Consider the following 18,176-nt stretch of genomic DNA (forward strand, 5'->3'; position numbering starts at 1 on the left):
GTGATGGTTTGTATATGCTCGGCCCAGGGAGTGGCACTATTAGAAGGTGTGGCCTTGTTGGAGTAGGTGTGTCACTGTAGGTGTGGGCTTTAAGACCCTCATCCTAGCTCCCTGGAAGCCATTATTCTGCTAGCAGCCTTCAGATGAAGATGTGAAACTCTCAGCTCCTCCTGCACCATGCCTGCTTGGACGACGTCATGCTCCCACCTTGATGATAATGGACTGAACCTCTGAACCTGTAAGCCAGCCCCAATTAAATGTTGTCCTTTATAAGACTTGCAGTGGTCATGGTGTCTGTCCACAGCAGTAAAACCCTAACTAAGACACACACCCTTACAATTTCTCAAACAAAGTAATTACAGTCATTACCACCACCCATTTGCTGGGGCAATATGTCCACTGCTTTGTGTATGCTATCTCTACTAGAACCGATGCAGGAAGCCCACACCACCCAGTCCATCTATTAAAGCTCCAGGAGTTCACAGAACTTAAATAGCAGCCTGTCAGATGCAGGGGCTCCTGCTGCTGTCCCATGATGGCGATCGCTAAGCTGGAACTTGGACGCTTCCTTTTAGGGGAGAGGGCTACTTCAAAATAACCAATCTCTACCTGTTGTGTTTTATAAAACGGCAGTAGAATGCTTCGGGAGGGAGCACCTCAGAGGGCTGGCCAAGCTGTCTCCAAGGAGTCACCACCATGTGACAGGCCTAGTACAGAAGGAAGCTGATGGTGAAGGGAAGGGGATTTGGAAAGGAGTGGAGGCAGAGGAAGGAGGGAGCCAGAAGGATGGAAAGAGAAAGGAGAGGGGAAGAGGCCAGCCTGGAACCATGGGAAAGAGAGAGAACAGGAGATGGAGATGGAAAGAGAGGATAGACAGAGAGACAGACAGGTATACACTCATAGGGAGAGGGAGAGAGGGGAAGAGGGAGAGCGAAGGGGGAGAGGGGGAGAGGGAGGAGAAGAGGGAGAGAGAGAGGGAGAGAGGGAGGGAGGCAGAGAGGGAAGGAGAGAGGGGGAAAGAGAGAACACATACATAATGGGGGTAGCCAAGCAGTTCTTATACCCCAGGTTGGTTCATATCTGGCAGGCAGCTACGTAAGCTGTTGCTAGGTAGCTGTTGGGCAGAGCCTGGAGGAATTACCGACATTACCTACATTTCAACAGAACCACTAAGTAACACAGAAGGCCCTTTGTTCTTTATCCAAGGGAATTAACTTTCCTGGAAAAAGAGAACTAAAATGTTCGCACGCATCCTTTTCTTTAATACATAAAAGAAAAGTAAAAAGAAGACACGATTTTTTCCTATAGCTTCAAATTAGCCATAAGTGTCCCTTGCTCCTCTGAAGCCTGGGGATCAAGCTGCTCCCCCCTTGAATACGGCAGGAGTGTAGCATTTCTAGTCTTCTCTCGTCTCTGCTCTTCATGATCAGATTCAAAACAGTGCTAGGAGACGGACAAGATCACAGTGGATGGCAGCGGGAATGCTGGAGAGGAGAGCCGCCCTACAGCCCTCCATGTGCTGGAGCCTCCACCACCCTGGCCCCAACCCCATCATGGGCCACTCAGCGCTTCTGCCTGGCTTCTAGGGGTATGGATACACACCCCCAGACATGGATGTATCAGACTGCCTAGCACTCCATCTACACCAGTCTGCTGCTGTCACTTCTGGGTGACAGTTCTTTCTACCACTTAATCTCTGTGGCATGAGGAGGCACATGGGGAACTGGAGGGGGGAAACCCTAGTCCCCAGAAATTGCAGCAGTGGAGTTATCTCTATACCCATCCTTTTATGATTAGATGTTTTCTGCCACAAACTCCAAAGCTAACCAGAAACCCACCCACTGCTCTCAGTGTTATGGGAATGGAGAAAGCCAGGAAGGGTGCCAGAACTTCTAGCATTAAAAGCAAACAAACAAAAACAAAAAACAAAACTAAGCTGGGCTTGGTGTGCCAAGCCTGTTACCCACAACTGGGAAGGTTGAAGCAGCTGGGTCACTACTTCAAAAGCCAGGTACATAGTAAGTTTAAGGCTGCATAAGACCCTGGTTTGTCTGTCTGTCCTCTGTCTGTTTAAATAGCAAAGACATTTTGAACTATCTTTGAATGGTTGTTTTCCACTTGGTGGTAACTAACTCAGATGAGAAGGGCCTGTGTTGTCGTCGTCATTCGTCATCTTCCTCTTCTTCCTCTTCCTCCTCCTCCCCATCTTCTTCTTCTTTTTTCTTTTTTTGTTTGTTTGTTTGTTTGTTTGTTTGTTTTTGTTTTTTTTGTTTTGTTTTTTTGAGACAGGGTTTCTCTGTGTAGCTCTGGCTGTCCTGGAACTCACTTTGTAGACCAGGCTGGCCTCGAACTCAGAAATCTGCCTGCCTCTGCCTCCCAAGTGCTGGGATTAAAGGCACGCGCCACCACCGCCCAGCCAGACCAGAGGCTTCTAAAGCCTTCCTCTGCTGTCACATGAGACCTGTTACCCAGCAGTGAGCACCCTGGTGGCCAGGCTATCTCAATGAGCCAGCCACCCTGCACATGAAGTGTGCAGTCTTCCAACTCTTAGGGCTGATGTGGGGACTCAATGTTAAGGAAAGTTCCAAAGGCAAACATGCTTGAAGAGGGCGGATTAACAGAAGAAAAGAAAATATCTGTGGCAGCCCAGCCCCCACAGTCAGAGGAGCCTCCCAAGCACCCCCACCCCCAGGAGTGGTCCTGGCATCAAGTCTCAGCCAAAACAACTCAAAGCCCCCAGACCTCACACACAGATGTGACTCACCCACTCACCAAGACAGCACAGCACAGGGGAGTCTGTTTAACCAGAATCACTCCCATGTATGCTAGGGGACCACAAGATTAGGGATCAGCCTGCCTCCTGCTCCAAGGGAACTCATGGGAAGGGCCTCTGGGAAACCCTCTCTGGCTTGAGAGGTCCCTTGCTGACCACCCACCTGGAGAAAATGGCCATCTGAAAGCCAAGAACAAAGCCTGCCTCCTTCTGCTATGCTCTGGAGAGCTGGAGCAGGGATGGAACCTGAGAAGCCCACATGGCTTCTAGAACTGCTACTCACTCCAGCTGCTGAACCGAGATAAAATATGCTAAGTAGAAGCTGAGAGAAGCCATATGCCCCAGCCATGGACCCAACATGCCTTGGGGCTCACATGGCCCACAAGCGGGTGGCGGGAACACTTGCCTCCTCGGCTCTCTCTGCTGCTTTCCCTCAAACCATGACTTATGTTTTCCAGTGAGTGACATTAAATTATCCTTTCTGGTAATAAAGAGAAAGCAGGGCCAATTGTCAGCCCAGCCTGTGACAATTAAGCCATGCCATTAACAGGAGCCTACTAGTCTCTGTTCTCTGTAGCAGAAGGCAGGGAAGGGTCTAGCCAAATACGTCCCCATCCCCTGTCTCCAGCAGCTGGCAATGGCTAGGGTCACAGGTCACGCTGGGTATCAGATGGTATCCTGGGACTTACCAGCAGCCACGGGGCAGCCTGCGTCTATACTTAGAAACACAGGTGGGCCAGCGAGAGGACAGTAGTTATGCCAGGGACCGCTCCGCCTGGTGTGGGTCACATACACACAGACACACTGTACCTCCAGCCAGAGTAGAGGGGACAGTTGGAATGAGAGCATACTTAGGGCGAACTCTTAGCAGTGGGATGGAAGCAGCTGCAAGGGGCTCCCAGGAGGCCTGTCCCCTCCTGTCCCTCAGCCCCACCCCTGTAAGGGGCTCCCAGAAGGCCTCCTCCCCTTCTGCCCCTCAGCCCTGCCTCTACTTCAGGCTCCTCAGCAATGTAAGCCAGTCCCTTTCCTGGTACTTTCCAGGACTGCCTAGTACAGCTCTCCAGTTCTAGACTGCACACAGTACCACTGTCCAGCCTCAGTGCTACCCACCAGGGCCTGCCTCATAGCAGTCTCCCAGAAAAGGCACAGAAAGGCCCCTTCTTCCACTTTGCCATGACTGTACCCAAACGTCCCCCAAGATGACACTGTAAACGAGTGGGTGTGGTCATGTTCAAATGACACTCCGTAACTCTCAAACTTGAATTTTATACCATTTTCATGTGTCACAAAATATTTTGCCCTCCCCTCTCTGACAGTTAAAAATGAAAAAAAACAAAACAATCAAACACATAAACAAACAAAAAAACCAAATCAAGAACCTTCATTCTTTAAACAATAGTGGACTAGTTCTGGTCTGTGGATCAGAGCTCTTTAGTCCTGTTCAAGTGGGCTTATTCAGTCACTCCATAAGTACTTGCCAGCTATGTCTGGCTTCATCTCCCAGAGGCCTGGCCCCATTGTTCTTCCTTTCCTGCTTCCCCTTGCACCAGCATCCCTGGTCCCACCCCAGTACAACGTCAGCAGGAAGGGGTCATCTAGGACAGGCTTCTGGCCAGGCCCACACCTGCCACTCAAAACCCACAACCTGTGCCCACATTTCCAAGCCGACCTGTTCCACTGCCAGTTGAAAGTGGCTAGACATGGTCCATGAGAGAAACACACATGCACCCAAGCTTGGAGGAATTGATGCTTCCCTTACTCCACACCCTCCCAGAGTAAAGAGAAGGTTGTGAGTTCGATGCCAGCTTAAGCTACAGAAAGAGGCTTTCTCAGAAAATAAAAACCATTATCCACAAGACCCAACAGTAACGCTCACATCAAAACTAGATAGTTTCTTCAAGACTCCGGGTTCAATCTCCAACATGAAACAAAGCAAAAGACAACACAACCACCCTGGGATACCCATTCAAACCAGCCAGAGACCGGGCTGGAGAGACTGCTGAGTGGTTAAGAACACCCACTGCTCTTGCAGAAGGCTGGAGTTCAGTTCCAGACCCTGTGACTAGCAGCTTACAACCACCTATAGCTCCTGCTCTAGGGGAGCTGATACTTCTGGCTTCTGTAGGCGCCTGCACTCATGTGCATGTGTGCACACGTAGACTTAAAAATAATACATCTTTAAAAAAATTAAAGACTGTTTGAAAGGAAGTCTTGGGGTCAGGGTAGTTTGACTACAGCCAAAGAGCTACATAAACCCTTGAGTGACATTTTGCTTCTGGGGAACTGGCAAGTGAGAAACTCCCATAACGCACAAAACAGCTATGCAGAGGGACCAGAGGCCCTTCCCCAACCATCCCCTGTTCTAAGGCACAGCTCCCAGATCATCAGGTTTCCCTGGCCTCCTTTGTTGATGCAGCAGGCACCACGCGAGCAGGTGACAGCTGGGTGACAAATGACCATATGCTGTGCCAACCACATCAAGGCACTTCTTTAAGGAAATGGGGAGCCGTGACAAAGTTGGGCCTGCCCCAGAAGTTCAGGGTGCTGGAAAGGACAAGGGCTAGTCTGAAGCATTTCCTATGGGTAACCTAGCCCTCCTGAGAGTCAGCTAAGTCCCTGACATAGTACAGGGACATTGCCATGCCTCCAGCCATCTTTACCGTCTGCTGGTCCCCAATATTTCCCCTGTTCAAGTCCTTCCCCTCATTTTCTCAGTGTCAAGGACTAAACCCAGGAGTCCCATGTATTCTAAGCAGAAGCTGACCTATATCCCCGGCCCCAGTTCTCCCCTCTTCATACCTGCATCTACCTCCTCCAGGTTTGCAGGATTCTGAGACCAGCTGGCGAGTTCTGCTGCAAGTGGATTGCAGCTACATGCCTGACCCCCAAGCTTCAGTCCTACAGGACCAGAAACCTAATCACAGACCCCTCTAGCAGATCACCACATTAGCATGGGAGGTTTGTCTGCTGGGTAGTTTGTCTGTCCCAGAAGGGAATAAACTGGGTTATACGCAGGCAGGAGCCCAGGGCCAGAGACCTGAGAAGCAGATTCTCTGTCTAGAGACAAGGGTTCATTGTTTCAGAGCTCCCCTAAGACGCCCGGACAGGAGCAGCTAGAGACCTCTCAGGCGACCCAAGGGCAGGCAGTAGTTTTCCAGGGCTGCTGAACACTAAAGGCCCCACAGCAGCACTGGGCTTCAAAGCTATGGAAGCCCAACAAAGCTTCTGAGAGGGCGGCTAAGACCCAAGCCAGGGGGGGCTGTCACCATAGCTACCAGGTTCTGAGGACATGAAAGGAGCCAGTGGATACCCAATAAAATAAGGAGAAACCCATCGGCTGCCAAAGTTGGAGGCAGACTTCAAAGAGACCTTAGAGATAATGTAGCCACAAGTGAATTTACAGAGGAAGAAAGAAAAAAAACAGGACCTAAAGGAGGAAACCTGCTTGTGTTATCCAAACAGCAGCTCTGGGACCAGGCCCCGGTTATCTGCATCCACAGGAACCAACAGCAGAACAGGCCATACCTCATGGCGGGCCTCCCAACATCTCCCAATGTCCATGAACTAATGGGAACCACAAGAGAGAGGACGGACACATATAGACAAGGCTGGGGTTGGGTGGCCGGGGCAGTTAGATGGAGAAAGCGCAGCACTGGGAAACTGTGTGATTGTCACATAGGAAGCAGGAAGGTGTCATGGCATCCAGCTGAACAAGGAGGCAGGGTTAGTATACACAAATAAACAAGGGGCAGAGTTTATGGGATGCATCTGGATCAAAGTGACAGGTCTAGCTAATCTTGGTAGGAGTGGTGTCTGTAGGGAAACAGCCTTAAGGCCATAAACGTGGGGGAGGAGTAGGGCAGACATTCTCTGTGCACACTGTCAACACTCACACTTGATTCCACAAGGGAGGCTTTGCCATTTCTGTCCTAGCCTGTGGAGAAGGCTTTCCTATTTTCCAAGAACCCCTGAGACTCTGGGGTCCTTGACATGGCTGTGCCCACATCAACAGCACACATTCCCTCAGGACTTCACCTGCTCAGGGTCTTCTCTGCTCTCAGCAAGCCCTCCCTACCCATTTGTCAAGGCGCCATTCCTTCTAGGTCATCTGAGCTGGTGCCACACAGAAGCTGAGGGGAAGCCCCTGACTCCTATGCTGAGCCTCTTTTCCAAAGACGACTGCCCAAGTGGTGCCAAGCCACACGCTGGGCTTGTGGGACCAGAGCCCTATGTAATCCAAAGCAAACAGTCCTAGGATGTCACTTTAGAACCTGCCAAGTCCCTAACACAGATGATAGAAGGGAACAAATCTTGCCCACCGTACCTTCCCTAACTCCGGTGACAGGAACACGTTTTATTATAACAGGAAGATGAGAACCTCAAAGCACCAGCTATATCCAACAGCTAGCTTCCAAGACAAGAGCCAAGGTTTACAGGGGCCCATGGCCCACCGATTCTTACACAGCTTCTCGGTGAGCGTCCTCCTCTCTAATCAGTTGAACCATGTAAGTAATGATTATGGGTACTGCCACCACTCAGTAAGTAGCTCAGGCATTAAGTGCTTGCTAGCTATAAATACATACTCTGAAGGGTTCCATTACTCATCCTGGGCCACTGCAACCTGGGTCTTGGCCCCATTTCTCTCCAGCCAACACTTAGATTCTCTATGTGGCCCAACTTCCCTGTCCTGACCGACCAGAAGACTAAAGGGTAAGGTGAGCTCAACCCCTCATAGCAGGAACAGGTCAGGTCCCATGGATACAGCAGGCTCAAAACAAGTGTGTCCTGTCTCAACCAGAAGCATGAAAACAGCCAACCCCTTCATTATAAAAATGGGGGCCATCTACATCTAAGACTCGGACGGCTCCTTAGCCATAAGGAAGGGAATGGGACATGAAACGACAGTCACCCCCCCTAAGGTGCATGCTTTTCTGGTGTGTTCTAGAGCCAGCTGGCAAAACAAGGACTCAGGGTCCAGCCAAAGGGACCCATTCCGAGGACCCAAATGAAGGCCCTCTGCTGCCTACCTCACAACTCTCATCTGGTGCAGGCTGGCTTGAGCCTTGGGCTTCTCTCGGCAAGGTGGGTGGTGGGGCTTCTGGGTCCCTTGACGCCTTTGTGGTCACCCAACTCCACAGGCAATGCATGGTGAGGGGGCCCTGAGCACTGCAGCCCTGGCCCCCAGAGCACTGTCCCACGGAAAAGCAAGGCAGGGAGAGGGGTTTCTGTTTTCATTACTAGCGAATGGTCACTGTAGCCAAAAATAGTTTGTGCCTGGGAGCTGGGGAGTCAGCACATACTTCCCAGAGCAGGTGCTGGGCATGAGGCAGAGACAGAGGCTCTGGGCGGCCTCATGGCAGGGGGTGGGGACCCAGGATGCCAGAACCCAGTTTTCCCTGCCTCACTGCCTCCCTGCAAACAGCAGGAACTGAGTCAGGGGGGAGCACCGTTCTCTCTCACCTCCCGTGAGTCATCTGGGGACTCCCCACCTCCAAGTGAACTGCAACTACCCTTTAACCCCCATAGCCTCTAACACTTTCGGGGCACACAAGAACCTTGAGAGTTACAGTGTGCCCTGAAGAGCAGATAAGACAGCACCAAAGGAGCATGTGGTGGCTGTCACACAGCTAGAAGTGACACAAGGACCAGTGACCCTTCCTCTCTCAAAACAAGAAAAAAAAATGAGAAGGACTCCAGAGCAGGGTGGACTGCCAACGTTTGGAGCAATTTCACTTTCCTTTTGAAGTTTTTCTGTACTTTCTAATTTTCCTAAAATCAACACTTATAGTTAGATTTGGGGATGCTACTCTAAAGTAATAAATGTTTTTAATATAAATAAAATTAAGGGTACTGGGAGGGGGCATGGATTAGTTGGTTAAGTGCTTGTCCCACAAGCCTAAAGACCTGAGTTCAGAGCTCTAGAACTCAAGTAGAGGAAGCCAGGCAAGGTGGCCCACAGCTGTCAGGGTTGGAGAGGTGGAGATGGTAATTTCCTTCAGACTTGTTGGCCAGACCGTCTGACGAATCAGTGAATCCCAGGCTCAGTGAGACCCTGTCTCTGTTTTTTGTTTGTTTGTTTGTTTGTTTGTTTGTTTTTCGAGACAGGGTTTCTCTGTGTAGCCCTGGCTGTCCTGGAACTCACTTTGTAGACCAGGCTGGCCTCGAACTCAGAAATTCACCTGCTTCTGCTTCCCAACTGCTGGGATTAAAGGTGTGCACCACCACGCCCGACTGAGACCCTGTCTCAAAATACATGGTGAAGAGCAATGAGGAGGACGTGTGGTGCTGACCTGTGTTCTCCACAGACGCATGTATGCATGTATATATGAGCACATGTACACACGAAAAAAAAATTCAAAGCATGTAAAGACCTCGTGCACCAGAGGGAAAGAGACAAGAGCTTGTCTGTGAGAACCAAGGGAGAGAAAACAAAGAGGAGAAGGAGAATTTTGTGTCCCAGTTTTGCAGCCAGACGTCCTGGAGATGCATCCTGGCTCTGCCACTATCCACCTCTGTTGCCTCAGGTGGGTGACATGTCCCATTTGCTGCACACTGAGCATTACAGAATGCTTTCTTGAAGGTCACTTGGAGAAGCGGATGGGACCATCTAGGTACAGATCACCTCAGTCGCAGGAATACTGAGAGTCCTCGCTAAATAATTATAGCCTAAATTCACATGTGAACTACACCATTACAAGAAATGGGTGTGAGCCAGAGACATGAATTAGAGGTTACATGGTGGCTCATAACCATCTATAATGGAATCTGATGCTCTCTTCTGGCATACAGGTGTACATGCAGAGAGAGCACTCGTATGCATAAAATAAATACATCTTTTTTTTTAAAGGATCGTAATAAAGAAGTCTCCCCAGAAGGAAGCAGTCACTTTAGCAGCGTTTCTTCCCCCCAGCACTGAGACTATGAGATAAACAATTAGTAAACAGAACTATTATTACTCCCTAGTCTTTGCACATTTTAAAAAAGACTTATTTATTTTATGTATAGGAGTACACTGTAGCTGACATACCAGAAGAGGACATTGGACCCCATCACAGATGGTTGTGAGCCACCATGTGGTTGCTGGGATTTGAGCTCAGGACCTCTGGAAGAGCAGTCAGTACTCTTAACCACTGAGCCATCTCTCCAGCCCCATCTTCACACATTTTGAACATGAACATATGAATAAGTACTAAATAGCAGGGAAAATCTAGTCTGGGCACTGTGGTGGAAACCTATAATCCCAGTACTTGGGAATGTGGAAGCATGAAGGTCACATGATCAAGGCTAGTCTTGTCTACACAGTGAGTGCAAGGCCAGCCTGCAATCATGAGATGCTACCATAAAATGGGGGGAGCCTCCACCCAGGCTGAGCCCTTTGACCTCTACTCTCCATCTTCCTAACCGGCTGCTGGTCACAGTCTGTGAGCATGTGACTAAAGTCTATCCAATCAGAGCCCTCCCTGAGATGGCAGCTACAGTTCAAAGGGAAGCAGTCCCCGTGGCCCCTCTGACAGGCACAATTGCCTTGAGAAGCGTGGCTGAGCTGCCGTGGTCCTGCACGCTGGCACACAGGGCTGTTCACCCAGGAGACACGTCCTAATGGTACCGCTCCTGTACACACACCTCTCTGGGCTCCTGCCTTAGGTCTACTGGATAGCTACATTTACTACGGAGAAGGACTGACTAGTGGGAGGAGTGTGCATCAGCTTTGCATCGTAAGTATTCACTGTCCCTGGTACCCTGCCCTTTTCCTATCTATCCATCCTTCATTCCAATCAATAAAGAGCTGTGTGTGCAGAGGACTTTATTCAGTACTTGGGGATATCAGAGTGAGCATAGTATTGTTTTTTTCCAGCAAGAACCAAAATAAAGAACAAATTCAAAACTAACTACAATGTGTAATTGGAATTTGTGAATGAGTGCTATGGAGAGCACTGCACATGGCTGTGGAGAGGAGGGGAGGCATCTGGTTTAGACATGGCAGCTTCGATAGAGTCCTGACTTCTCAGCCCTGCAGAGGAAGAGGAGACACTAGGCTGAGGACATAGACCCATGTGGGCAGAAGACACAAACATACGAGGGTCTGTGGCTGTTACAGGAAGCAACCTGCCTTGTTCTGATGCCTGGGCAGAGGGAAGAGGCAGGAGTTGTGGAAGGATACGGACACTGAATACTTCAGGGTCTTAGGAATGGTGACAAGGCCTGACTTTATGTTGAGTGTGACTGGATCTCGACACAGGACTAGACTCAGAAAAGCCGGCTTTCTCGATGTGATCTTGAAGCAAAACCACTGTGGGCTCATAAAAAATGAAACGGAGGGAGGGGACATGGATCTGGGAGTGATGGAGTATGCTGCCAATGGAACAGACACAGATGGATCTGGGACATGCATGGAAACGGAGCCCATGTCAGCTGGGAGCTGAGTGTGGGGGTAGAGGAGGCAGAAGGGACCAGATGTGACTCCACGTTTCTCACCAGAACAACCAGCAGATGAGAAAATGGGCACAGAGAAGTTAAGGGACTTGCCCAAGCACACAGCTGGCCGATGGCAACTCAGATGGGTCACCTGTACAGCCTTAGTCAAAGTGGGATATGCTTTTGGGAACAGGGAACCCTGAGATTTACCTGCTGCTAGTTATTGAAAAGAAGGGTGACAGACTAAGGATAGATAGCTCAGTGATTGAGCCTGTTTGTACAAGCATGAAGACCCAAGTTCGAATCCCCAGAACCCACATTAAAAAAAACTGAGCGTGGCTATGTGCACACTAGGAGCCTGGGTACTATGTGGGTGGAGACAGGATAGTCATTGGGGATTGCAGGCGACCAACCAAGTTCCAGGTTCAGTCAGAGACCCTGCCTGTAAGGATTAAGGTGAAGAAGTGATAGAGCAGGGTATCCAACACCCTCTGAGCCTCCATGTGCACACAGCTCCTGTGCACACACATGAGCATACCCTACACACACACAAAAGGGAGCCAAGGAAGAAATCGTGACTTACAATAACTGAAGCAGGGCAGAGTTGACACAAACATTTTCCTAAGCAACCTGGCTCATCAGATCTCTTTTAGAGCAAGCCTCACGGCTGCCCTCCCTGAGGAGGAGGGAGCACACATGCAAGCTGGCGGCTTGGAAGCTGGCAGTGTCCAGAGGAGGCTGAGCACACACTACTCCAAAGGCATGGGCCACAGGCACATGCTGTTTATCCAAGTCCAGCCTGTGGCCCACAGACACATCAGCCCAGAAATAGCTGCCGCAGTGACTGGCAAATTCAAGGGCCCCAGCGATAGCTGGAGTGCCTTTTTCACTTACTCCTGTGACATCTCAGCCCCAGGGGGCAGAAAGGCTTTGGATGGTATTTGAACTTAAACATTCAGAAAGCACGCCGGTGTGTACACACTGAGAACCACAACTGAAGAGCGAGATTCCTGTCCTTATAGCCCATGCAATCTACACTCAGTGACCTAGAACTCCAAAGAACTAGGAAATGGGTATGTAGTTCACAGCACCACACAACACGAAGTTATATGGCATGCTCTTAGCCGTGACTCTTTACCGACTGCCTGAGCCCAGTGGCTCTCCTACCTCAGAATCTTAATAGATACTTGGTTCAGGATCAGAAAAGATAAAGTGGCATTACTTAGAATGGTGCCCTCTATACAACCATGGCTAAGCACATGCTACTGAGAGTAAGCTAACTAGTGAGAGAGTGATGTCCATTCTCCACTTGGGACCTGCAGCCCTCAGACACTCCGCTTGGCATGGTGACGATTTGTAACGAGTGCATTCTGCAGCTGCAACCTCCCCAGGGTGAGATGATTCATTTGGGTACCTAGCAAAACGTAAATGATTGACGACTGACTACACAATGAACGGGCATTAAAGAAGAGAGAGAAGGTTAAGGGCAGTGAAGGGGGAAAGAACGTGAGAGGAAGGCAGCCAGCTCTGTCACACCACCAGAGACAGCTACGCTGAACTGGGCTGTTCTGGGGCCTGGGCTGAGGTGGATCCCATGGCTTTGGGTCACAACAACCTGAGTTAGAACTCTGACCTTACCAGCAGCTAACTCAGTGTACAGTTCTTAATTTTTCTGAGCTTAAGCTTGCTAAACCAGAAAATGAGGCCCCTTCCCCCCTTTTCTAGGCATGATGATTAAACAGGATTGTGTGTGTGCACGTTTGTGACCCGTGTGCACATGTGTGCATGTATCACACTCATACATACAAAGCCTTGTCACTTCCATCTTCCCCTTCACATCCCAACTTCAGCTCCTCTGTGTGGTTAAATGTGACTGACAGAAGTGTGTGGTCACCCACTGGGCCTCTGCTGGCCCATCCCAAGCAGGGAGGAGAGGAGTCTGTGGTCCAGTGGACCAAGCTACCCCTGAGATCCAGCATCCATGCTGAGACCCAGCATCTAATACAACAATCTCACTTCCTCTAGCAATAGGCAACGGGGGCTGACATTTCTATACAGATTCCTCCTCAAGGCAGCACGATGGAGGTTCTCAGCTGCCTGAGATCATCAGCCAGGCCTCTGGCTTCTCAGGGAGATGTGGGGCTGGAAAGAAGGAGAAAAAGGCTGGGGGAAGGGCCATAGGACTCACTCTGTTGATCTATACCTCAAGAGCCAATGTGCTTATGTGAGTTTGCTTCTTAGAGAACCTTCCTGTCTTTGAAGCCACCCTTCTCAGGCCAATAAAGCTACAGCCAGTGGGAGGCCAAGATGGTGGCAATGGCCAGGTGCTCATCCCAGAGAAGGCTGAGAGGACAGAAGAAAAGGGGAAGAGAATCCTGCCTACTGGTCCACAACATAAAGCCCTTTTCCAGGCCCAGGGACATCCTCAGCTCAGAAGCACCGGCTGCAGGAACTTATGTAAGGGCAAACGTTGAGGCTCTGTGCTGGACCACAGGTTCCTCGCAGCATCTGCCTCCTGCCTGCTAGAACTGATCCCAGCTGGCCTTTCCCACTTCCTTTAACAACTTCCAACAGGAAAATTGCTGAAGGGGGAAAAATGGCTCCTGGCCAGCGGGTTCTGAAGTCATTTCCCTAGTTGCAGCCAGAATCCCAAGCTGTGATGTTCAGACTTAACCTGTGGGGCAAGGGTGGCTGGAAACGGTCAGTATTGAAGGGGTGGGGTTTGCCTCTGACCCGTCTCTGGGCCTTAGGGCCCCCACTTGCAAGCAGGCTGCTGCCTTCTTCTTTGCATCTCTCCAGCAAACCCATGCTATTCTCTGCCTGCTCACCAGTGGGAGCTTTGTTTTCCATAAAAGAATTCCAATATCCAACCTTCCTCCCTAGCTCTCACACATGCTTCAATTACCCTCCTCAAGTCAAACCCACGCTCTCTGCTACACACACACAGAGCTCCTGAGCTGGCCCAGGCTCCTCCCAGCCTTTCTCCCTTGTATCCTAGGAGCACAGCTCTGGCTTTTTCCAGCCTCAGGGTCCCCACAGATACTGTTCCCTTGTCTCGGTGCTCTTCCTGCCCTACTCGGGATGAACAACGACTTCTCTGGTGTTGCCTGATGTCTTTCTGACGTGGACTTTCCTTGACTGCCTGGGATGAGTGTCTTTGCATCATACTTCTCATGCTGGCTTCCATTTGAGCACCTTATGTCAACTCTCAAGTTGTGTTTTACCCAAACCTGGAGCCCATGAGGCAGAGAGTGTCACAGCATCTAAGCTCTTGGCTTAAGCCCTCTTAGGCAGACACAAGAGCTGTACAGCTCAAGTGTAGTAACAGCCCAACATCCACATACTTTAACGCTCTTGATATCAAAGTGGTTCTCAACCTTCCGAATGCTGTGACCCTTTTATACAGTTACTCCTGTTTTTGTTATCCCTGCAAGCATAAATCATTTTGTTGCTACTTTGTAACTGTAATTTTGCTACTGTTATGAACCATAAGGTAAATATCTGATATGTGACCCCTGTAAAAGGGTCATTTGATATCTCACCCCAAGAGATCACAATCCATAGGTTGACAATCACTGATATAGAACCTTGAAGAATTCAGTTTGTCTGTGTATCTAAGACATCATTTCCTGGACACACTGGAGGGGACAGAGCCTTCTCATCATTGAGGTTCTATTAAGCAAAGCGTCTGTCCAGGATCCGCACTGGTGTGGGGAAAGAAGAGGAATCCAAGATTTCCAGGTAAGAAAAGCCATAGCTGGCTGGGTGGTGGTGACGCATGCCTTTAATCCCAGCACTTGGGAGGCAGAGGCAGGCGGATTTCTGAGTTTGAGGCCAGCCTGGTCTACAAAGTGAGTTCCAGGACAGCCAGGGTGATACAGAGAAACCCTGTCTCAAAAAAAAACCAAAAAACAAACAAACAAACAAAAAACCCAAAAAGAAAAGAAAAAGAAAAGCCATAGCTGTGGGTGCAGGGGTGAAGCCACTCCCCACCACTGCCCCTAACCACCTGCCACAGTCAGGAGAGCAGGCCCTGGGGTCATTGAGAGTGATGAGCTGGCCCTGTCCCTTACCGGATGAAGCCCTTCTGGGGTGCAGGCTTCTGTGTACCTCATCTGGGCAGCACAGTAGAGCTAGCCCTGATGGCGAAGGCACAGGTGGGCCAGCCCTGAGGGTGTGAGAGTGGAAGAGCTGGTCCAGCCGCTCACCTTCTGCAGCACCAGGGAAAGTGGGCCCAGAGCCTTGACTAAGCAGCACAGTAGAGCTGGCTCTTAGAGGCTTGGGTGTGCCCTGTCCCTTGCCAATGGTAGCACTGGGTGACCTAGCTGGAGCCGTGCTGGAGAGGTTCCCCTGGTGGTGCAGATAAGGGAGAGTCAGCACACTGACCAGCTCAGCTGCCACCCAGGCCCAGATCCAGGGCTCTGAGTTGCCCCACACCAAAATTTATATAATCCATAAATGGCTGGGGTGTGTGAAAGTGCCAGTCCTGATCCAAAGCTGCAGGATCCCCATGACACAGGACAACGAGATAACCAGGAGGCACAGTAAGGATCCAATACTGATGGTGTCACAGAAGCCTGAGATCTCAAACACAACTAATGACTCACTGCAACGAACATTTGTAAGTGAAGATGTGTGGACAGAGGGGTATACATACTGTGGGGGACACACACTGTGACGTAACAGCTTCCATGATGAGATGTTTTCTATGCTTTCATTGTCTGTTTTGGGTTGGTGTGTGTGTGTGTAAGTGTGTGTATGGTGTATGTGTATGTGGTGTGTGTGTGTGTGTGTGTGTGTGTGTGTGTGTGTGTGTGTGTGTGTGTGTGTTTTATTTTCGGGGAAAGGTTATAAGGACAAAGAGCAGATGTGAGTGAGTGGGGAGATGAGTAGGACTGGGGCACATGATGTCAAACTTACAAAGATTCAATAAAAAGTTTTTTTTATCTTAAAATAAAATAAAAGAAGAGGCACAGCAGCCTCTGAGCTGTGGAGGGCTGGGACACACTCAGGTGACATTCTGACTAGGTTTCTGTCAACTTGATCCAAGCTAGAGTCATCTGAGAGGAGGGAGACTCAACTGAGAAACTGTCTCTGTAAGATTGGGCTGTAGACACGACTGTAGGTCATTTTCTTAATTAGTGACAGATATGGGAGGGCCCAGCCCATTATGGTTGGGGCCACCCCTGGGCTGGGGGACCTGGGTTCTATAAGAAAGTGGGCTGAGCAAGCCAGGGGAAGCAAGCCAGTAAGCAGCACCCCTCCACGGCCTCTGCATCAGCTCTTCCAGGTTCCTGCCCTGCTTGAGGTCCTGTTGTGATTTCCTTCAATGATGAACAGTGATGTGAAGTGTGAGCCAAATAAACCCGCTCCTCCCCAAGCTGCTTTTGGTCATGGTGTTTCATCACATCAACAGTGACCCTAGCTAAGACAGGTAAGGACAAATGAGTCCCAGTGCTCAGTTGCCTCAGCCTGCCCGTGCAGCTGTCGCTCCACGTGCATGTGAACTAATTAAGTAATAATTAACTTTTTGAGGCAATGTCTTGCTATGTAGCCCAGGTTATCCTTGAAATTATGTAGCCTTGGCTAGACTCCAAATCATGAACTTCCTACTCCACCTTCCTGAATCCTAGGATTAAGGTATGTGCTATCATGTGGTCCTGGCTTGACATCCCTCTATCTTTTTTCTTTTAAAGATTTATTTATTTATTATATGTAAGTACACTGTAGCTGTCTTCAGACACTCCAGAAGAGGGCATCAGATCTCTATGGATGGTTGTGAGCCACCATGTGGTTGCTGGGATTTGAACTCAGGACCTTCAGAAGAACAGTCAGTGCTCTTAACCGCTGAGCCATCTCTCCAGCCCCGACATCCCTCTATCTTTACCCACCGAGAAAGACACTGTTGCCTGGAAAGTGACCATAAACACTGTCCAGCCCTGTGACATCAAGTTAAGGTGATGGCTAGCTCACCCTAGGGAGGCAACCTTGTACTTCCTATGGCCTCATACATACATGATCTTGCTTATGTCTTCCTCCAGCCATAAAGCCGTGAAGAGCTACAGTCAGAACAACATTCAAAAGGTGGAAGGGACAAATTCTACCACAGAAAGACCCCCACCCACTCAGGAGGCTTCAGGAGATGCCCTAAGACACATCACCCTGTGGTGAGATGTCAAGGCTGGACCCTTCAGCTGCTAGGCATTCTAGACCTGGTGTGCAGAGGGACAGAGAGATGCTGAGAGGAACCTCAATACCCCCAACCTCTGTCCCCACTGATTGTTATCCATTTCTACCACCCTTGGACCAGAAAAGGCTTGCCAAAGGCTTCCCACCTGCTAGGTGCCCCGGGGCTAGGTAGGTACAGAGCTTTTTCAGGTACATGTGGCTTCTGTGGGCACAGGCTCACAGATTTATTCATATGCTGAAGTCACAGTGAGCACTTGTGTAAGCAAGTGGTCTCATCCAAACACAATCATTCATAATGGAGGATCTCTTCCTCCCTCCCTCCCTTCCTTCCTTTCTTCAGGTGTTGAGGGACTCAGTGTGTGTATGTCTGGGGGAGGTCTCTCAGAGGCGGGGGGGGGGGAGGGGGGAGTAGGGGGAGAAAGGATGTCTCTGTTCCTACCGCAGCAGGCTAGCTGTCCCTTTAGCTTTGCCAGCTGCTCTTTCTAGGGAACAGCCCCCTACCTATCACTGAGCTGCATCCCCGGCCCACTGTCAGACATCCTGAAGAATTCTCTCACTATTGTGCTCTAAAAGAATGAGGTGGATTTTCTGGATTTACACAAAGGCGAGAATAAGACTGACATCATGCAGAATTCATACTGCACGATCCCATTATAGCAAACAAAAGGCAGGAAGGGAACACGCGGGAGCTGTCAAGTGTCCATGAGTGCAGGAAGGGAACACGCGGGAGCTGTCAAGTGTCAATGAGTGCAGCGTGCATGGAGAAGCCTGGCCAGGGTACCTGGCAACTGCAAACAAG

The 18,176-nt window shown here is 49.9% G+C and overlaps 1 protein-coding gene across 11 annotated transcripts in view; it reads right to left on the minus strand.

The window, feature by feature from the left end:
* Ksr1 (kinase suppressor of ras 1) overlaps positions 1-18,176 on the minus strand; it is a 133,094-nt gene that overhangs the window by 38,418 nt on the left and 76,500 nt on the right. The window contains exon 1 of one of the 11 annotated variants that reach the window (XM_011248773.3): positions 7,801-8,251. The exons of 9 other annotated variants lie outside the window; for them this stretch is intronic. In XM_011248773.3, coding sequence (XP_011247075.1) covers positions 7,801-7,920 — 120 coding nt within the window. In that variant the 5' untranslated portion in view covers positions 7,921-8,251. Of the gene's footprint in view, positions 1-7,800; positions 8,252-18,176 lie in introns of those variants that run through there. One more of the 11 variants, NM_001348207.1, reaches the window with a different exon arrangement.

This window comes from Mus musculus, chromosome 11 (genome assembly GCF_000001635.26).
Source record: "Mus musculus strain C57BL/6J chromosome 11, GRCm38.p6 C57BL/6J".
Taxonomy (NCBI): domain Eukaryota; kingdom Metazoa; phylum Chordata; class Mammalia; order Rodentia; family Muridae; genus Mus; species Mus musculus.